Source organism: Cricetulus griseus, chromosome 3 (genome assembly GCF_003668045.3).
Source record: "Cricetulus griseus strain 17A/GY chromosome 3, alternate assembly CriGri-PICRH-1.0, whole genome shotgun sequence".
Taxonomy (NCBI): Eukaryota; Metazoa; Chordata; class Mammalia; order Rodentia; family Cricetidae; genus Cricetulus; species Cricetulus griseus.
Window position 1 is genome coordinate 200,487,327 of NC_048596.1, and position 22,205 is coordinate 200,509,531.

At 45.7% G+C, this 22,205-nt stretch overlaps 1 protein-coding gene across 3 annotated transcripts in view; it reads left to right on the plus strand.

Moving 5' to 3' along the window:
- Nucleotides 1-657: 657 nt before the first annotated feature.
- Rab4a (RAB4A, member RAS oncogene family) overlaps nucleotides 658-22,205 on the plus strand; it is a 28,728-nt gene continuing 7,180 nt past the window's right edge. The window contains exons 1-4 of one of the 3 annotated variants that reach the window (XM_035442749.1): nucleotides 658-986; nucleotides 1,821-1,889; nucleotides 16,685-16,765; nucleotides 20,768-20,882. In XM_035442749.1, coding sequence (XP_035298640.1) covers nucleotides 1,841-1,889; nucleotides 16,685-16,765; nucleotides 20,768-20,882 — 245 coding nt within the window. In that variant the 5' untranslated portion in view covers nucleotides 658-986; nucleotides 1,821-1,840. Of the gene's footprint in view, nucleotides 987-1,820; nucleotides 1,890-16,684; nucleotides 16,766-20,767; nucleotides 20,883-22,205 lie in introns of those variants that run through there. The other 2 variants (XM_027404865.2, XM_035442750.1) reach the window with 2 other exon arrangements.

The window sequence follows — 22,205 nt, forward strand, 5'->3', positions numbered from 1 at the left end:
ACTGTGCCAGCAAGAGGCTTCAACAAGTCTTCAGGATGAGGGCTCTTTTCCTAATTTCCTGTGTGAGAAAACACGAGAGTGAAATATTGAACCAGACAGCACGGAGCAGGTGATAGATTCGTGGCAGAGCCAGATGGCCTAGGATGAAAAGGTACACAGTGGCCTTCTCCACCATTCAGGCCTCTGTTGCTACTGTGAAGAAGGTAGGCTCTTAGGGCCTGGTTTGCTCAGGTGGGCCAAATTCCCAGTTTGCCTTTCAGTAATTGTCCCGGACCCCTTTCTTTGGGATAGGAGCAGGTTCTGTCCTGCATTGTTTCCTAAGCCGAACACACCTTTGAAATTAGCCTGCAGTAAGGGCCAGGCAACATTGTGCCCCAATCTCCAATGCACAGTTCCCTGAAAGTCTTGAGTCGGGGAGTTCAGGTGACCAATTACTCTTGCCTGGGGTAAGAGCTTGGCTTTCAGCTGGTGAACCAACCTCCCACCCCCCACCCCCTCCCCCCACCCCGTTTTCCTTCAAAGCAAGCCCCCGGTCCACCCCTGGCTTGCTAGGTCATACTTAAGGATGACTGAGTCTGTGTTGCAATGCCATCTGGGAGGACCTACCGGGTGCAGGCACCCCACCCGAGCCCCGCCCCTCCTTCCTTCCTGGTCCCCCTCCTTCATCTTCCTTCGCTTCACCTCCTCCTTGGAGTAGGAGCCTCTCACCAGTTCTCTCCCTGTCCCTCCACCCCTTCCCCAGCCCTGCTCCTCCTCCCTCCAGCGACCCCGCCTCCCCCCACCCCGGCCTGGCTCCTCAGCGGGGCGGCGGTGCGCAGGCGCGGAGCCGAGTCCCGCTGGGCCGCAGCCGGTGGCCGGCTCGCAGTGGGCCTGTACCCGGCCCTCCACGCTCGGTTCCCCCTCGCTCTGCGGACACCAGAGGACTGACCGGACCACGCGGAACTGTAGCGACAGAATGGCGCAGACCGCCATGTCCGAGACTTACGGTAAATCGCGCTGGTTCGTGGGTATGTGTGTAGGGGGGCAGGCCTTGGGATCCCGGAATGTTTGTGGCTGGGGTTAGGGTATCCAGAGCCGGTGTTTAGAATATCGAGATGTTGGGACTGGACTGGGATCCTAAGAACCTCGCGGTGTCAGGGGCCAGGTGAAGATACTGAGAATCTTGGGATGTTTATGGCTGGGCTGGGATCCTAGTAATCTTGGGATTCTGAGAATCTAGGTCTCAGGGGTCAGGTGGAGATACTGAGAATCCCGGGGTGTCAGCTGCTGGGATCCTGAGATTCTTGGAGTGTCAAGGTCGGGCTAGAACTTGAGAGCGCCTGGATGTTTGAGGCTGGGCTGGAATCTTGAGGATGGGGGTGGAGGGTGTCGGGAGCTGGGTTGGACTCTCTGGCCAGTAGGTGCTCCTAGCTGTGCAAAGCATTGTGATCCTCTCTTCCAAGTTCCCTCCTGCTTTGACCCTACATTGGATTATTTAAATAGATCAAGGTTGGGGGAGCCGGTTTATCACTGATTCTCCCCCTCCCCACTGCAGCACCGAGCGCAGGGATGAAGGCTCGGCCACGCCTGCATTTAGTGTCTTTGGGGGCATGGCTGTGGGCCCCTCAAGGTTTGGAATTCCTTTCTTTGCATTGAGATTATAATGAGTTTTAAATGGTTGAGTGCATCTCTTTTCTGGAGACCCCCTAGCCTCGTGTATCTTTCCATCCCTCCCTCATCCCTGTTTGGGTTGCATTATAGCTTTTTATAAACATATGTCCTCTTTATGACCATAAGCCTTGGATATGGAGCTGTGTTTTTCATCTTTGTTTCTCCTACAGCACCCAGCCGTTTCTAATGCATGTGCTGGGTATTGTCCCGCCCCTCCTCCCCCCACACACCCAGTCGAGGTAAGAATAAACAACTGGTAGTGTGCATGGTTGCCAGCCCCTAACTGAGACTTGAGACTTTGACTTGGTATGTGCTGGTTACAGGGAGGGACTCCCATGTAAAAGCATGGTGATCATTTCGTGTTATCCCAATGTGTTAACCTGCTACTTTCCTGCCACAGGGTGGGGCCAGGGTCCAGCCAGGGAGATTCTAATCATTGTAAAAGTGCTATGGAAACTTCCCCAAGAGTTTGCAGTCCAGTGAGGAATAGATTGTTAATCCAGTTGTGACCTTAATAGATGAACAATTAAAATCCAGGCAGCAGTTCCAAAAGAGCTTGGTCTGTCCAACTGTGTGAGAAAGAGCTGACCCAGATGGGTCAGAGAGGGGCATGTGGACAGGCAGATCTGGGGATCTGGTCTGGGAGCATGGTTTGGGCACCTTAACTTGAGTAGGCAGTTAAAGAACCTTGAGGTTTGGACTTTGAGAGGGTGGGACCCTGGGAAGGGTATTATGAGGCACACAGTAGCCTGGTGCACTGTCTCCTGGCACCAGCACTCTTGTGGCACTGAGGCATTTGTCTGACCCTAAGACACTATCTATGGGTATCGGTTTTGTCAGGGCTACAGGTGTGTTTACCTTTTCCTTCATTTCAAGGTATTTTCCAAATATGCCTTTAGTTTTAATTTTTGTTTATTTTGAGACAGTTTCTCTATATATAGTTCTGGACAACTTAGCCCAGGCTGGCCCCACACTTGAAGCAATATCCACAATATCCATGTGTCCCCATGTCCTGGTTTTTACTTTTGTTTTTTGGGGGGTTTTTTTGTTTTTGTTTTTTGAGACAGGGTTTCTCTGTGGCTTTGGAGGCTGTCCTGGAACTAGCTCTTGTAGACCAGGCTGGTCTCGAACTCACAGAGATCCACCTGCCTCTGCCTCCCGAGTGCTGGGATTAAAGGTGTGCGCCACCAACGCCCGGCTAGGTTTTTACTTTTTAACTAAGTCTGAATTTAGTCTTTCCTTTCAATGGAGGAAACAAACAAAAAGCAAATAGAAACTAATAAGTGGAAGTTTAGCTTTAGAAAGAGGCAAGAGTGGTCTCTAAAGCTGCTGGCATAAAAGAATAGTCACCCAGAACCAAGGCAGAGGCTGTCACCTTCACTCATCCTTGACTATGTTTACACAGTATTGTTCCCCAAATTAAAACAACCAAGACCTCTCCTTCCAGACCTTTGCCTGTTGGCTGGCATAGGAATGTTTGCCTAACCTTTAAGTTCCGTGTGTTTGAGGCTGGTTTTCTCTCTTCCGTGAAAGGAGGTTCTGTGCAGCTTGGTGGAAATTCAATGAAAAATGGGAGCCAGTGTTTATGGCTACTGCTATTGAGCTGGCTGCTAATGGCCTGTAGAACAGTCCTGGCACATTGCACAGGCTGAGTGGTGGTCAGCACTTTCTTGATCTGAAGTCCCTAACTCCACGAACACTGTGCTTTAGATCACGTAATAATGTAAATTGGAATGTTAAACAGGTAGGCTTTTCACTTTTGAAATGTGGTTAGCCTAGTCCACCTGATGAGACTGAGACACTAGGATATTAGTAAAGTATACTACTGGGTGTGGCTGTGGTGGGTTTCTAGACATGATTAGATACTAGAGGCTCCAGACTAATCAATGAATTAAACCCTTGATATATTCATTATCTGATGTTATTATTGGCAGGTGATCAAAGAGGTTGGAGGTAGGACATGACTGGAAGAAACTGGAGGAATGTCCTTGGAGCTCTTTTTCACCCCTGCCTCTTCTTGTAGTCCCTTCTCTCTGCTTCCTGGCCTCTGTTGATGTCAACTGTCCCATCACATATCCCCAGCTGCGATGGGCTGACTCCTGTGAAACTAAGCCAAACAAATCCCTCCTCCCTTCAGTTCTCTTGGGCATTTTGGTCCCAGCTAGCAAAAGTGAATGTCCCTAACCCGAAGGGAGGTTCTCCTAGTTATTGTTAGAGACACAGCATCCTATGGCTATATGCGTTCAATGAGCATTATCGGGGCCAAGGATTCATGTTGGCAGCCTGAGACCTGAGAGTTTGAAAGCTATCCTCAAGTACTTCCTGACACCCAATGGTGAGTCACAGAAATTACTAAGCAGTGTATGTGGTGGGAAAGTGCCAGGGAGCTTTTAAACCTCCAGGACAGAGAAGACTGACCTGGAGGAAGAATTTGAGACAGGTGACTGTGCATTACAATTTATGCCAGGTGCTATGCGAGAAACTCCTGAGACATAAGAATTCTGCTCATGTTGCTGGCCCCATGGTGGTTTCTGTCCTAGTATATTCAGCATAGTATATTCCACCTCGAAAATAACACACAGCGTTCTGGTGTCTAACAGATAAGGTTGAGATCATCAGGGTGTTTTTCTGCTAACTGCGCATCCTCATTTGTGTGCATGAGGTTTGAATTGTGTCCTCAAAGTCACACATACATCCTAGCTCTGGACCTGTGGATGTGACCTTATTTGGGACAAGGTCTTTGCTGGTGATTATTGAAGGTGGAGTCACGCTGGGGTTTTATGTCTCAAACTTGGTGACTGTGTTCCAGTGAGACCAGAGAAATATGGACATACATGTTTGTACATACACAAGGAGAGTGGGCTTTGGCAGCGAGCCTCAGGTTGGAGAGGTCCAGTACCCAGTCAAGGTACCCCCAGCATAGCTGCCAACCACCAGAAACTAGGAAGAGACAGGAAGCACCCCTTCCTGAGCCTGCAGGAGCTCAAATGCTGCCACACCTCACTGCAGCCTCTGGCTCTGACAGCAAATATCTGCCACATTAAGCCAGTGGACTTGGGACACTTTAAGGTAAAAGCCTCGGAAGGTAACTCACAGGACTTAGTTGTTACATGATGAATCTTGAAATGTAGGCTTGATAAGGCAATTTGGATTGTCGAGGATATGCCAAATTAAAAAGAGCAACATTTTCAAAGTCCCTTCATTTATAAAGTAAAATTAATTTCCTGTTTGGAAAATCACCTGAATTACCATTGCCTTAACTCAAAATTACAAAACATTTAAACAGTTCAAGCAGACATCAGAAAAAAGACTGCCAAAGTTGGGGTTTTCTTTTTCTCATTCATTGAAGATTTTAAGAAGCAAGGACTAGGGCTGGGGTGGGAGGCATGTCCTTGATCTCAGCACTTAGGACGTGGAGGCAGAAGGATCAGAAGTTGAAGGTCATCCCTTACTATACTATATAGGGAGCTGGAGAACAACCTATGCTACATGTGATCCTGTATCAAAAAAAAAAAAAAAAGGAAAGAGAGAGGAAAGGGAAGGAGGTATGGAGGAAGGAGAGAAAGGCAGGCTAGTAAGATGCCTCGGAAGGCAGAGCACTCATTTCACAGTCAGACTCCTCATAGGACCCGCAGCTCCCTGGATGTGCATGAGAGAAGGGGCCTTGAGAAAATTATGTTGGAATTCAGTATCATTGAAAAACCATGATTATTGGGTAAATATAAGTTTGAAATTTTCTTCTTGCTATAATAGCAGTCCTTCTGTTAAAGACCATGCCAGTGTCTTTGTTTTTTGTTTGTTTGTTTGTTTAAGAATTCCCATGTTGGCCGGGTGGTGGCATATGCCTTTAATCCCAGCCAGCACTCTGGGATCTCTGGGAATTTGAGGCCAGCGTGGTCTACAAAGTGAGTTCCAGAACAGCTATAGCTATTATATTATAAAGAAACCCTGTCTCAAAAAAAAAAAAAAAGAAAAAGAATTTACATGTTGGCCCACTTTGTATCAATTATTCATAACAAGACTTCTTTTTTTTAACAATTCAACATTGATTTACTATGAACCAGGCTGACCTCAAACTTACAGAGATCTACCTGCCTCTGCCTTCTGAATGCTGGGATTAACCCAACTCTGTGTGTGTGCGCGCGCGCGCGCGCGCGCGCGCGTGCGTGCGTGCGTGCGTGCGTGTGTGTGTGTGTGTGATGTATGGGTGCCCACAGAGGTCCAAAGAGGACATCTGAGCTTCTGGATCTGGAGTAACAGGCAGCTGTGAGCTGGGCCCTGGAGTCGAACTCTGGTTCTCTGGAAGGGCAGGAAGTGTTCTTAACTATTGAGTCATCTCTCCACCCCTGAACATTTCTTTGACATGAGAAAAGGTTCATGTTGTTTCTGGAATTTCTTCTCTCAGGTCTTCCTAGGGGGTGTGGTCAAACTGAGCTTGTATGTTTTTATCATTCTTAGTAATTCTAGTAGAATATTGCCCAGTTAAAGTGTTGGAAGCCTCTGCTGGCTTGCGCCCTGGCCTGTGCCTTAACCCCTGTTGCTGGATAGGGCAATTGTGGGGTATGTGTGTGTTTGTAAGATTTACTTTTCTATTATATGTATGAGTGCTTGCCTGGATGTATGTAAATATACTGTGTGTGCCTGATGCCCAAAGTGGTCAGATGACAGCATTGGATGCCCTGGAACTGGAGTTATGGTGATCATAATATGGGATCAAGCAGGTGATTGTGAGATGGGATCAAGCTGGATTGTTTTCTGTGCATTTGAAGGCCATGTGATATTTGCTACTTACTGACTGTAACTGTGGAATAAAATATAAGATGGCACAGGACAGTTCTACCTATTATTTAAAAGGTAGAACTGAGTGTCATGCCAATAGTCCCAACACTTGTGAAGTAGAGGTAGGAGGGTAGCCTGGGCTATATGAAACCCTGTCTTTTAAAAAGATAAAAGAAAAGGAACTATATTATAGCAGAGAACATAAGGCAAGTAAGCACTGTATACTTAAACATTTTATTTATTTATTATTTTTTAAGCTTGTCTATGAGTTCCAAGGAGCTGGGTGGGGTAGCACAGCCTTTAATCCTAGCTCCCAGAGGCAGAAGCAATCAGATCCAGCCTGGTCTACATAGAGAGCCATAGGCCAGCAAGGGCTGCAAAGTGAGACCTTGTTTCAAAATCAAGAGTTCCAAAGGAAGTTTATGTTGTGAAAGACTTGGTCAGTACAAATAAGTGTGTGATGACAGTGAATTTGATGCCTAGTTGAATGTATGCTCCAATACTGCATCAAAACAAGTCCCGCCTCCAACAGCCGCACACAGCACTTAGTGGTCGAGTCCTGTGGTTGTTTCTACTTCTCTCTTCTGGTTTTTGTTGTTGTTGTTTTGTTTTAAGACAGAGTTTCAGGCTGGAGAAATGGCTTAGTGGTTAAGAATGCTTGTTCTCTCCCAGATGACCCAAGTTCAATTCCCAGCATGCATATCAGGTTGCTCACAACTTGTAACTCCCCTGTTACTCCCGTTACCCTCCCTGGACCCAGCTCCAGGGGGTCCCATCACCTCTGGCCTCTGTAGGCACCTGCATTCGTGTGCACATACCCACACACAGACACACATGTATGATGTGTTAAAAATAAAAATAATGAAAGAGACAGGGTTTCATATGACTCAGGTAGGCCTCAAACTTGCTTTGTAGCCAAGGCTGGATTTGATCCTGATCCTTCTGCCTTCACCTCCTGAAACAGATTACCAGACTGAGCCACCATACCTGGCTCCATCACCGCACAGGTGCAGAGTGCTTTGGCATTTAAGTCCTAAGGAGTCAGTAATATTTAGGTGGGGGAAGAAAGGACACTATTCATAAAGTGCTAATAAATTATGAATGTGAGGTCTATTTTAGAGAGACATTTATCATTTTTTTCAAACATAAATTTTTAATCGAGCAGAAAAGCAATTGGAGGCTTAAGAACAAAGCACCCCCTCCTTCAGCATTGCTGGCAATATACATAGAATGTACATTTAGCCACTCCACCGTCTCCTGGTGTGCCAGCCATCGAAGTTACAAGGGGATGCTCACAAAGTAAACACAGGTCTGAGCACAGCCCAAGGGTCCCTTTGCAGATCAGCTCTTGCTGATGATCAAAGCAAAGCATTCTTTCAATACTAGAAGGCAAACTCTGCCATTGGGAACAGAAGGTCCAGGTGCTTTCTGCCTTGTTCCTCAGTACAATCCAGGGCCCAGCCAGCCAACACAGGCTTTGATGAGAGTCTGTTTGAGAAACGATTTTGCTCTCAGAGAAGATGAAACAAAAAGCCAAAATAAATAGAAACCTGACGTCGCGGCCTGGTTCGACTGTGTTCTTTGTGGGAGAAATCAGACAGTGCCATTGTGCTAGTGGAAGCAGAACTCTAATAAAACGCGTTCTGTAGATCAAATTTCCTGGACTGACAAGGTCACGTGGGCACTTCATGGGGCCTGAAAATAGGGAAAACAAGCATCCCTGCTGAGGACCCAAACCTGAAGCCAAGGCCCGCTTGGCCTCAGAGCAAGTTCTGCAGGTACCAGATTCGAGAGATGTTCAGATGAAGTCTGGGCAGCCAAAGAAGTAACAGGTGACAAGCGGGTCACATGTATGCCCAGAACTGGCTTGGAACCCCAGAGAGATACTCTCAGTAGAGAGCCCCTGCGCACTCATTGTTACTGTTTGCAGAGGGAACACCCATTTGTCCCAAGTCATGACTACTTGGTAGCCTCTCATTTACTTTGGTCTCTCTATGTAGACAAGGATGACCTTCAAGTTCTAATGCTCCTGCCTCCACCCTCCAAGGGCTGAGATTGTAGGTATGCACCACCACGCCCAGTTTATGGATACTAGGTATCAAACCCAGTGCTTTGTACATGCCAGGAAGGCTCTCTACAGTCATAAAAACATTACAAATTTTTAATTTGTTTTAGAAGTACAGTTCATGTGTCTTAGTTATACATACGAATGGACTAGTCCTAGCTGTTGCCAGGCCTTGGCTTTCAGGTCAACACCTTGAACACTGTTGGAAGTTCTTCTGACACCAAAGATAGTCCTATGCCCAGTGCTAGCTATACTGGGAACTTTCCCCACCCAAGGAACACGTATGTGTCTGAGTGGACAGTTAGTTTTGGACAGTTAGATGGGGATGGAGTCTTATAATTAATGCCCAGTATACTGGCGCCCAGAACTCAGATCCACTATGAGGTGGGCCAAGTCCCATATAGGGGTGGAGATGACCTAGAGGCTAGCCTTCAACACCCCTACTGATGTGACCAGATCTTGTTAACTCACTATGCTCCAGTTCCATATGGAACAAAATCTGTTTGTGGATCCAGGGCTAACTGGGGCTAAAAGGTGGGAGTGCATAGTGGTACCACAGACCTAGGAGATCTCTGGAGCACAGACACTGTCCATCTGAACAATGTACTGTTAGGACCCATGTTTTCTGTGTGCACCTATGGTGGCCCCATCACAACAGTAGGAGGTCAGGCTTTCAAAGATGATGAGACCACCAGGGTGTTGGTGGCGCACACCTTTAATCCCAGCACTTGGGAGGCAGAGGCAGGCGGATCTCTGTGAGTTCGAGGCCAGCCTGGTCTCCAGAGCAAATGCCAGGATAGGCTCCAAAGCTACACAGAGAAACCCTGTCTCGAAAAACAAAACAAAACAAAAAAACAAAGATGATGAGACCTCAAGTCTCTGCCCTCTTGAACCAGCTCCCCATAAAGAAGGGGCTGAGAGCCAGCTGACTGTTCTCTGTCTAGCATGTTTGCCTGCCCTTCCAGTACATCATGGCACATCAGGAAGCCCCTTTGGGTCAGCCACAAATCAAGTTAGCTATTCACACTGGGTGGGGTCATGCACACTTGTAATCCCAGTATTTGGGAAGCAGAGGCAGAAGTCTAGACTGCGTATTAAGGCTCTGTCTAAAACAGAAATGCTATTCAGCTCTCTTTTCCTGTCCTCTCTGTCTATCCTCTAATTGAGATATTCTGTAAACCATTTTGACAGATTGTTTGCCCTTATTTCTTTATAGAGTTTGGCAGGTTTCATCCCTCTGTTAACCTAATCAAATTGGACAGTCTACTCTTTAATAAGCCCCAAATTTGTTTCTCATTAAGGGCAGCTGTTCTAATCAGACCTCTTTATCTTTAGTTCACTGTGTCCTTCACTGGCAGCTGACTTCCCTTCCTGGGCTGCCTTTCCCTTAGGAGGGCACCAGACTTTGCATTTTCTGAAACACATATCTCCTTCAGGCTGAGCCCCGTCCCTAGCTCTTTTGAGCTGCTGTCATCCACCGACATTCAGTCTAGTCATCATCAGGTCATCTGCTGAGCATCCTGCTTTGTCCTCCGCTCCTGACTGACATGGTGCCTGAAGCATCTGGAGAGAGGACAGGTCAGTTCCTCAGCTTCATGGCTCCACAGCGTCACTTCTGGTCACTTTATCCTCTTTTGCTTCAGATATTCAATTCCCTGGCTTCACCCTGGGCATCCTCTGCCCAGTTCCCATCACTGACTGCATTTCATCCTGACATAAAAGTTCCTGGTTCTTTGATAGGCCATGGTCTGCCTCCTTTCCAGATACCCTGCCCTCCACCCCTAGCTCCAGTGTCTTTATTTGCTGCCACTATTTCTCTGTGCTTCTAGTACATGTACTTTGCAAAGTCCTGGCCAAATCCTTACTTTGTAGACCTGCTGCTATAGAACAGAGAGCTTTGTAGGGGGAGGTGGTGGCGGGTGTGCAGCTTGCTCACCCCTAACACTCCCCTTGTTGTATGTCAGCTGTCTTGCACATCTCAATGCACTATTCACCCTGGTGGAGCACACCAGTAGATGAAGACACTGGCAAAGGATGTGCCTGCCTCTGTTCCAGTCAGCACGTTCACCTGTGCCTTCCCTGTTGTCTCAGAAGGAAGTCCCCTTCTTCTTTTCGGGCATGTACCCATTATTCTGCATCCTCTTCTAATTCTCTACCTCTTCCCTCCCAGCTTCTTGGAAGAGCTACCAATATTTCCATCTGCACAGTACCACTTCATGCTTTGGGCCACTGTAGTCAGGATTCTGCTCTGCCTTGAGGGTGTGAACCTCACCAGGGACCTTTAAGTTTCCTTTTCACGGTTGCATCCTGTGGGCTCATCTTGTTGGCTTACAGGTGTTTTCAGCTGAATCTGCCACTCAGTATCTCAAAATAGATTCTTTTTGTAACCTCTGGCATCACAAACTAAGCAGGAAAGCAAGGGAAAGTGCCCCATGCCTTCATTTTACCTATCTAAAGCCAAGTGCCACCCAGCCCAAACCCTTTCTGCCAGGAAGAGGGACCCTTAGAGGGGGTTGCAGTTTAAGGGCCTCCAGCCTAGTATGGTGTGTCGAAATCTTTACATAAAGTGGCTACGTGAAGGGAAGAGTAGGAAGGTGTCATGGAACTTGTGTTCAAAAGCTTTCCACTGTGAGGATGGCAGCACGCATGAGGGTGGGAGTCCTGGAAGGCGGCCACCATGTTTGTGTCTCATGCACCTCTTTCCCCTTCCTTAGAGAAGGAGCATTCTTGGGAGAACCAGGTCAGTGTCTCCTGAAATCTGGGGTGGCACAGACTGCAGGTGGCAAGTCCCATTCCCCCCCCCCCACCAATGGTATTCTCTCATCTTGAGGCTGGACATCCCAGTTTCAGATCAGTTTTCTGTTAACAGTCAGTTCCATAATGAACTCAGAAAAAAACAGCAGGACCCCATGATACAGAGTGGTACCATGGTCTGAGAACAGGCCCAGGGTTAAAGCAAGATGGAGGTCACAGCCAGCAGCAGCTACGCAAGCAGAAGCGCTGTTGCTAACCAAGCCTGAGGTTACTTACATTGGCTGCTGAGCATAGTGTGCTGTGCTGTTTGGTCATTTTGAGTTGTTCCCTACTGCATACCCTGCTTCTGTGCCTTAGCTCATAGTCCAGCTGTGGGTCTGCTGGGGCCTAGGGAGGAGGTAAGGGCACTGAATGTCATGTACTCTGCTGGCTGCTGTCTACCCACTGATTGCTGATTGCCTGATAGCTTTCCCCAATCCCATCTGACATTTATCATATGGAAAGTTAAAAGTGCACAGTATAATATCCCATTTTAGCATCCCTATTTTGAGATACAGACTTTCCCCTGCCTTCAAGCTAATTCCTCCCTCAAGAAACCATGACCTTGTAAATGTAATAACTGGGCTTTTCAAGAGGATCGGGGTAGAGATACCTGAGAAGGGAAATCCAATCCACTATGATTTGGGTGGGAGCAGAGCGCTCTCTCTCTCTCTCTCTCTCTCTCTCTCTCTCTCTCTCTCTCTCTCTCTCTCCAGCCCCTTTTCATGTTAGCTAACTCCACCCCCCCCGCCCCCGCTCTTCTTTTTGTTGTTTCTTTGGTGGATGGGTAGAGGGGGCTTATTTATTATTGTTGTTGAGATACAGTCACAGAGCCCAGGTTGGCTCCTAGATCCTTAAATAGTTAAAATGACTTTAAATTCCTGATTCTGCTGATTACAACACACCTATCCCTTTTCACAGCTTTTTAGTGATGGCCAGAGATACAGCATTTTACACGTGCAATATGTCATTATTGGCTGTTGCCATTTTACCAAAGGGTAAAATAAAGAACCCTTGCCTGACCAGATAAAGGGTAGAACTCTTGCTTTCCTTTGTTCCTACCTTCCCTTGCTTTTAAAATGTTATGTGTATGGGTGTCTTGCCTGCATGTATGTCTGTGCAGCACATGTATGCAGTGCCCTTGGAGGCCAGAAGAGGGCACTGGATTCCCTGGAACTGGAATTACAAAATGTTAGCTGCCTTATGGGTTCTGGGAACTGAACACTGATCCTCTGCAAAAGGAGCAAGTGCTCTTAACGTCTGAGTCATCCCACCACCTGGTCTTTGTATTTCCTTCTCCATTTCTCACTTAGTTAAGGAATTCTAGTATTTCTACAATCATGACTGATAAGGTCGTCATTTTTTTAAAGCAGCCATGCATAGTTTAGAACCAAAGAGAAGGCCTGTTGCACTTGCTTAAAAGTACGTTATCAGATTCTTGGAACTCCTGACTTTTGAAGGCAGAGGAAAACCTAGGCAAGTAGCTACTGTACCCATCACTCTGCCCTTGCAGTTGGGACACCCCTTGTCCTTGAGGGAGTCTTCCTTCCTGCTGAGTGCTCCACTCTCTGTCCCCTTTGTGCTTGTCTACTGTACACTTACTCCTCCCAATGGTTCAATGTTATTTTTATTCTGACAATTTTTTTTATTATTGTTGTGTGTATGCATGTGATGGGGGAGGGCACGTAATGTGCCACCAGGCTCCCACCTGTTCCTGAGCTCCAGGGATTAGACTCAGGTCATCAGCCTTACCCAAAAGTCACCTTGCTGGCCCTTGTTTTGAAACAGGGTCTCACACTGTAGCCCAGGCTGGCCTTGAACCCTTAGCGATGCTGTTGCCTCTGCTCCCCCCAAGTGCTGGAGTCTCAGGTATGAACTACTACACCCAACTGGTTCCTTTGATGTCAGTATTATAAAATCTTCAGTCACTGTTTCTTTTGGTGCTGATCCCTCTTTTACAGGTGTTGGGGTTCCCTCAGTCCTCTGTGTCTTTCAGGTTCCCCTGTATTTTCTTTGTTTTTTTGTTTTTTGTTTTTTGTTTTTTGTTTTTGTTTTTTTTTTGACAGGGTTTCTCTGTGTAGCTTTGGAGCCTATCCTGGCACTCGCTCTGGAGACCAGGCTGGCCTCAAACTCATAGAGATCCGCCTGCCTCTGCCTCCCGAGTGCTGGGATTAAAGGCCCCCTGTGTTTTCTTGATGACACTCTAGTGCCTGCTCGACTTATTCTGTCTTCATTTTGTCCATCTCCTCTTTTTGTCCATTATTTTTGTTGTTTTGTTTTTCAACACTGGAGAGTGAACCCAGGCCCTTGTACATGCCAGACATGTGCTCTACCACCTAGTCATTAACACATGCCCAGCCCTCTTCTTTTGAAAACTAAGTTATCCAGACTGGCCTCACACTTGTAGTTCTCTTGCTTCATCCTCTCAAGTAGCTGGATGACAAGCCTGTAGCACCAGGTCCTGTGAGGACTTACATTTAAAGGTTTTTTTGTTTTGTTTTGTTTTTTTCTAGGCAATCTTGAGTCCATTCCACCCATTCTTTCAAGCCCCCAGTTCCCTCAGTTTTAACCACATTTTCACGTGATTGGTCATCTCCATGGTCCCTCACCAAGCTGCCCTTTGGAGGGTCCTGAAAGCAGGGTCTGTACACATTGAGGCACTGAGGTGCTTCCCCACCCCCACTAGCCTGTTCTCTGTGTGTGAACTCCAGGAACTTCACATAAATGGGATCATCAACATTTGGCTTATGTCACTGACCATAATGTCCTCTTGAGGGGTTGTTTCTTTGTATGTTTTATAGTTAGGTTGTAAACATCTCCAGAGTGCTGTGTGTGGGGAACCTTTGTGTCTCTAGTCAGGGTGTGTCTTCTGAAGTGATCTGCATTGCTTTCTGAGGCATATCATCGTTGATTCCTGACACAGGGTGTATTGTCTGAAATAATTACAGTATCAGCTCATAATTCATTTTCAAAGGGAAATGCTTCCATCCTCCTGGGAGGCGTGAGTGGGTTTTACCAGTCATCGGGGCACTCCAGACTCCTCACCCCCTCCAAGGCTGCATTTTGCTACTGTTCCAGAAAGGCACAGTCTTCCATTTTCCTAAAAGCTCCACAGTTCTTAGCTATTTGACCAAAGTGATTTCAAACAAAATGTTTTTTGTTTATCGTCTCTTACTTTCTGGGCTTTGGTGTTGTAGAGATTGTGCATCTTGCCAGGCCTTTCTCCATCTTGGTGCACTGATATATCACCCTTTGGCCAGGTATGGCAATGGTGCAGTCAGCAGTTAGTCTGTAAAGGATGGTTCAGCAAATCTGAGCCAGAGGCCATGCTTATCTATGTGAGTCCAAAGTCCAGAAGCAGGGATTTGTGTTCTTCAAGCAGAGTCTTTAGTGTTCCATGGGAGCCTCCCTTTGCCTGCCTCCTTAACTCCAGCCAAGGCAACCACAGATCCAACTTTAGTTCTTTTTTTGTCTTCTCCTTATATAACGTTATTTCCTAACAGAAGAGTGTATTGAATAAGGTTGAGAAATTCCAATTCCCTTTAGCCTGGCAATCTTAACCAACTGAAATTCTGAGTGTACATTTCAGCAGTATGAAAATGCAGTCACATTTGATGGGATGGCTAGAGAGATGGCTCAGTGGTTAAGAGCACTGGCTACTCTTCTAGGGGACTCAGGTTTTATTCCTAGCACAACCCAGTCCCTGGGAGCCAACTCCTGGCCTGCAAAGGCACTGTATGCACATGGTGCATAAATATACATGCAGGCAAAACACCCATTCACTAAAGCAAAAATAAATAAGATCTCCAATCAGGAGCAAAAGTCCAGTCACATTTCATGATACAGCGGTCACCATCTCTTGAACTCTCACATTTCCAACTTGATGCTCAAAGCCACAGAAAACCCTGTCTCGAAAACCAAAAAAAAAAAAAAAAAAAAAAGAATCTGTATCAAAAATAGAAAGCAAGCTAGCCATCATGCCTTTATCTCAGCACTTGGGAGGTGGGAGCAGGCAGATATCTGGGAGTTTAAGGCCAGCATGATCTACATAGTGAGGCCCTGTCTCAGAGAAAGGGATAGGAGGAGAGAGAGGGAGGGAGGGAGAGAGAGAGCATTTGAAGTGCTGAGTATGATGGCACACTTGTAATGGTGCACACAGGAGGATCGAGAGTTCAAGACCAGCCTCTGCTACATTGAAAGTTTGCAACCCTGACTTTCTGAAGCTACTTCATATAATTAATCAATTCAATCTTGAAAACCTTTTACTTCAGTCTTGTAAAAGGAATACCCCAGAAGCTGGAGAGATGTCGCAGAGCAGTGATTCTCAACCTTTGGGTTGCAATTGCAATGCCTTTGGGGGGATTCAAATGACCCTTTCACAGGGATTGCATATCTTGCATATTAGATATTTATATCATGATTCATAACAGCAGCAAAATTACAGTTATGAAGTAGCAATAAAAATAATTCTATTGTTGGGGTCGCCACAACATGAGGAATTGTATTAAGGGATCACAGCATGATGAAGGTTGAGGACCACTGCCTCAAAGGTTAAGAGCATTCATTGGCTGCTCTTCCAGAGGAATCAGGTTTGATTCCAAGCTTCTACATAGCAGCTCACAACCATCTGTAACTCCAGCTCCAGGGGGATTTGATGCCCTCTTCAGGCTTCTTCAGGCACTGCACACACAGGGTAGGTACACAGACGTATAGGCCAACACCACTACACATAAAATAAGACATTTTTAAAAAGGAATATCCCAAATTAAACAACCCTGTCTTCACTGAGTCAGACATGCAGCAACTTGGCCTCAGCTGCCTTCCAGGAACTACAGCTGAGGGATCAGGGGTGACCCCCGTGCCTGGGAACTCACCTGTGTGTCTAGAGAGGGAAGGAACAGGCTTCCGTCTCTAGCCTAATTTTCCTTGCAGCTAAGTCTGGGTGTTTATAGTGGCCATCAAGAGCCAGTTTTATTCATGTCACAGTTAATTTTCAGCCTTCAAATTTCTGAAGTTGTCGAAGGAGCAGGTTGGAAAAGCTCTGACTGTATCAGAAATGTGCAAATGTGAAATGGGTAGATAAGAAAAGGCAAGCCAGTGTGTGTGTTTTCACAGGAGAGTCAGTTGCCTCTTCTGTCACATCAACAACTAACACGTCACTAGACTTTATGACCATAGTCTAAGAGTGTGTTCCTAGCTCCCTTTAAAGTTATATATTATTCTTGCCAGGTGGTGGTGGTGCACGCCTTTAATCCCAGCACTTGGGAGGCAAAGGCAGGCAGTAGTGAGTTCGAGGCCAACCAGGACTGTTGCACAGAGAAACCCTGTCTTGAAAAAGCCATTTAAAACAAAACAAAACAAGAAAAGGTTATTTCTTATTCTTTCTTTTCCTTTCAGATTTCTTGTTTAAATTTTTGGTCATCGGAAATGCGGGAACCGGCAAATCTTGCTTGCTTCATCAGTTCATTGAAAAAAAATGTGAGTGAAACCAGATGTTTTTGTAGTGTCTGTGAGCACCCTGGCCACAGAGGTGCTTATGGGATATCTGAGCTTTCTGTGAGGGGAAACCATAGCTTTAAAGTACTTCACTTTTACATTTTTATTATTTGAGAATTTCATCCATGTATAGATTTTGATTATCTCTCCCTTTAGAACCCTTCTCCCTAACATGCCCCCATTCTCTCCCTACTTTGATGTAATATCACAGAGTTTTGTTAAGGTTGCTTGTGTGCATGTGTGGGCTTATTTACTGGATCATAGAGAACAGGCAGCTTACCAGTGGCTATACCCCTGAAGTAAAATGTGATGGGGGAGGTTTCTGTCCCTCCAGGTCCCGTTGCCCTTCAGTCCCAAATATACACATAGAGACATTAATTACTGTTGGCCAATAGCTAGGGCTTCGTACTAGTTAGCTCTGTCTTAATTATTAACCCATAACTACTAATCTATGTATTTCTACATGCCTTATCTTACCAGAGAACTTCTGGCACGTCCTATCTTCCCAGTCTCTACATGGCGTCTCTTCATTGCCTCTCTCTCTCTCTGCCTTCCTTTTCCCAGCCTTCTCCTGGTCTGGTAGCCCCGCCTATGCTTTCTGTTTGGCTATTGGCCAATCAGTGTTTTATTCATCAACAAAGGGTAAAAACGAATAAGAGAAACATATATACAGAAGGAAATCCCCCATTAAAATGACTCTCTCTCCCCTAGCAACCATTGACTGCTAATATGTACTGCCAGGGGTAGTACATAATGAGTCTCTCACCCATCCATGCTGGAATGTTGATGAGCTCGATTTTGTGCAGATAACTTCCCATTGGTGCTGTGAGCTCATGAGTGCCATGGCCACGTATGTCTTAATGTCCAGAAGACTGTGTTTCCCAGCTCTACTTCCCATCCTCTGGTTCTTATACTTTTCACCTGCTCCCACTTTTCTGGGAGCAACAGCCAGCCTTTATTTTCAGCAGTTTGAATTTCTGTCTGCTCCTGACTACGGTGGAGAGCAGCAGTAATCTAAGGGTAAAAACATAAACGTTTAGAAGGCAGCTTGGCATCATGTCCATTTAGCAAAACAACTATATTACGTTCTCCCCTGAGGTATATAACCTCTCTAGTTTGGGTTTTGACCAAGATTGCAGTAATAGGCATGCATTTCCTACTGTGGGGCCTGCCTCAAATCCAGTCTGAAAGTGTTTGGTTACTCTTGTGACATTCATGCCACAGCCAGGTGGTGGTGGCACAAGCCTTTAATCCCAGCACTCGGGAGGCAGAGGCAGGCAGATCTCTGTTGAGTTTGAGACCAGCCTGGTCTACAAGAGCTAGTTCCAGAACAGCCTCCAAAGCCACAGAGAAACCCTGTCTCTAAAAACAAACAACAAACAACAAAAACAAACAAAAAATTCATGCCACTGTTGTACCAGTAGGTATTTCTTGCCTGATGTGTCAGTATTATAGCACACAGTATTGTAGTGCCACTAGGTAAAAGTACTTTGATGTAGCATTACAAGGTTGTGATTTTTGGTTTGGGCTTTGGGGTTTTTTTTGTTTTGTTTTGTTTTTTAATATAAGGTCTTGTTATGTAGCCTTGGCTGGACTGAAACTTACTATGTAAACCTTGAACTCAAAGAGATCCACCCAATGTCCCTGCCTTCTGAGTGCTAGGATTAAAGGTTCGCGCCCAAATAGGTTGTGTTTCATACTTTTACATGACAGAGTTTTTATTGTTAGTTTTTCAGTTTAATAGTGGCTCAATGTATAGTGTTTTATCTTTTTTCTTTGAAGATTTTATTTATTTATTATGTATACAACATATTCTGCTTCCATATATATCCGCACACCAGAAGAGGGAACCAGATCTCATTATAGATGGTTGTGAGCCACCATGTGGTTGCTGGGAATTGAACTCAGGACCTCTGGAAGAGCAGCCAGTGCTCTTAACCTCTGAGCCATTTCTCCAGCCCCCTATAGTGTTTTATCTTAAGAGAAACACAGCGAAGCATTTTTCAACAGAAACCCTGTTTCCTGGCAGAGTAGCCAGATATACACTGGAGTGTAACTGGATAAGTTATAGCCTTCAGTTGCTCTGGGTGGCCTTTAGTGCCTCTCAGGCCCTTCTGTCTCCTATCCTAGTCTTCAGGTCAGGAAGTGAAATGGAGCAGTCACAGGTGCTCCTGAGAGGAGTGTCTGTTACAGAGGACTCTGGACCACAGCCCCACATGCTTGTGTTGGCTAGTAATGCTTAGGGATCTTTCTTCCACACTGTATGAGACTGTGAAAGCCTATAGATTCAAAAAGCCCTTAGAATAAGCAAAATTGTGATCACAGTGTGAATAACTGTGGAGAGTGATCTGGTAGTTCAGGGCAGTCAGAGGAAGGCATGACACAGAACTGGCTAAATAAAGTGCTCCTAAAGTGGGAAACCCCTCAGGTGGGAAGAGTACAGAGTATCTTGGCAGAGAATGAAAAGACACTTCTGGATTCTATTCTGCCACTTCCATCAGTGAAGAGCTTGGCAGAGCCTCTGCCCAGCATAGGCTCTAGCGTGGTTTGTCAACAGACACAGTTCTCTGTGCATTCACTTACTTTTGATTTCTGAAGACAGGACTTCTCTCATCCTTTAGTTGTCAGGCAGACTAGAGACTTAATATATAACCAACTTGGTCTCTAGTCCATGCCAATCTTCTTGCCCCAGCTTCCCAATTGCTGGGATTGCAGGCATGAACCAACACACATGACATCTTTTCCATATTTATAGTGTCTACTCCATCTCTGAAAACAGAGCAGCCAAGCAGGGTGTGTATCCATTCCTGTCCCCAGAGCCTCAAGGAAAAGGTCACTCTCTCCTTGTCAAAACAGCATGCCTCCACTTGGATGCTACCAAGGTCCTCCCTGCAGTTTGTCTGGAGTTGGGGTTGCGGTTGTGGGCTTCCTACCTGATCACACACCTGAATCTGTTTCTGGCACAGGCTGTATTATTTGTCTAAGCTCTCATCCCTCCAAGAAGAAAAAAGGAGAGAGAGAGAGAGAGAAAAAAAGATGCACCATCAAGTGGCACCCCTGATTTTTGAAGCAGTACACTGTGTCCAAGTCATGAGATGAGAGCCAGCAGGTGACATCTAGCTCATCTCTTTGTTGTAGCCATCTTGTACCTATGGCATATCCTATGTGGATAGACGTGATGGGACTCTCCAATAAACTCATTCAAATTTTTCGCTGTGCAATGCCACAACTAATGAGCATTTGATACCAGTAACACACATAAGGACCCCCCCAAAAAAGATTCCCCAGACAGACCCCAAATCAGAGTTCTGTGATCAGGTTATCTTTGGGGTCTCCTCTGTTCAGTTCTTAGGAATAACTACATACATTCTGGCCACCTCATTGCTGTCCAGCTGGTTACTAGGCACACACCCTACTGTATGGTAGGCTGGTGTCAGAAGGTGGTTGGTGCCGGGTGTTGGTGGCACATGCCTTTAATCCCAACACTCAGGAGGCAGAGGCAGGTGGATCTCTGTGAGTTCAAGGCCAGCCTGGTCTACAGAGCAAGTTCCAGAACAGGCTCCAAAGCCACACAGAGAAACCCTGTCTAGAAAAAAAAAAAAAAAGAAGAAGGTGGTTGGTGTCAATCTTCTCTGTGGACAATCAGGTGTCTCAGTGGACAATCAGGTGTCTCAGGCGCAGGGCAGCCTCTTGCAGTAACTATACCATGTGTTAGGAGATAGGGGAGCTCTCTGCTGTCTCTTTGAGAACAGGAATCATGTGATTTACTTAAAGTTAGTGCCATTCATCAGCTGACAGAGAGTGGATGACTGAAGCTAGCAGCCTTTCCATCTGCAGAGCCCTGAGTATGTCCCCTCCCCCACTTCTTTTTACTGTTTTTATTTTAGTTCTCAGCCCTTGATCTTATCATTACTATTTAAGTCTGTGAACTGTTACCTTCCTGTTCTAAAATGTAATTACTTGTTTTTTGTTTTTCTTTTTTAGTCAAAGATGACTCAAATCATACCATAGGAGTGGAATTTGGCTCAAAAATAATAAATGTTGGTGGTAAATATGTAAAGTTACAGATATGGGACACAGCCGGACAGGAACGATTCAGGTAGCTCTCCTAATTTACTAAGAATATTTGAACTTAGACTCAAACTGTGTAGCTGGATTTCCTCATGGTGTGTGTTCTCAAACCAATATGCACACTGATTTCAAAAGCTCCAGCTCAGTCTGGAAGCTCTCACTGCTCAGAGAGCACGGACTGGACCCCAGATATCAAGACAAACAAGAGAGAGCACTAGGTAACTAGAATCTCAGAGGCAGCAACTCAGTCTGGAGGCCACGGTGCTGAGTACCCTGCAGTGGTTTGGGTTTCAGTCTGTCTCTCCTTTGGTGTTTTGAGTCAGGGCCTGGCTGAGCAGTCTAGGTAGACCTCAAACCCATGACCTTCTTGGATCATACTCCTGAGTATCAGGATGGCCAGTATATAGCACCATCCCGGCCATAGTATGTTTTTTTAGATTAAAACCAAGGCAGTGCAACAGGACAAATTGAGAAATTCTCCATAGTACACTTCTATGAGGAATTTTCCACAAACACCCATCTTAGGTTTTGACTCCTTTACACATAGCTGCTGTGACAGCTGCTATGACTTCTGCTGGACACTCTTGCACAACTGATTCCAGGTCCCTGCTAATCAGGTTGTGTAGTTAGCATCTTGTAACAGTGAATGCAAGGTAGTGTGTGAACATTTCAGTCATGCTTTCTGCTTAGTACACCATGTCATAGAGTCAAAATTCAGTATGGGATAAGCCACACCCCCACAGAGGACTTGACTTTTTAATTAAAATTGGGGATATGGTATGGTGGTGCCCATAGTCCTGGCTACTTATGGAGGTTAAGGCAGGAGGATCACTTAACTTCAGGGGATCAAGGCTAGCCTGAGCAATATAGTGTGAGACCATAGGAAGTACCAGAGAAAATGTTTAAAAATCTAACAGAGCTGAAGAGATGGCTCAGAAGTTAAGAGCACTGGCTGCTCTTCCTGAGGTCCTTAGTTCAATTCCCAGCAACCACATGGTGACTCACAACCATCTATAATGAGATCTGGTGCCCTCTGCTGCCCTGCAGGCATGCATGCAGGCAAACACTGTATACATAATAAATAAATAAATAAATAAATAAATAAATATCTTAGAAAGAAAGAAATCTAATAAAATGGCTCAGTAGATAAAGGCTGGGCAACCCTGACAATCTGAATTCCAACCCCAGAACCCGTGTAAAGGTGGAAGTAAAGAACTTCACAAAATTGTCTGACTTCTACATACATGCACCACTCAAGCATAATACACACAATAATAAAGTTTAAAAAAGAAACAAAACTAGCAAGACAGAAGTTGGCATTAAAGAAGAGAAAATGTATTGCTGAAAAGTA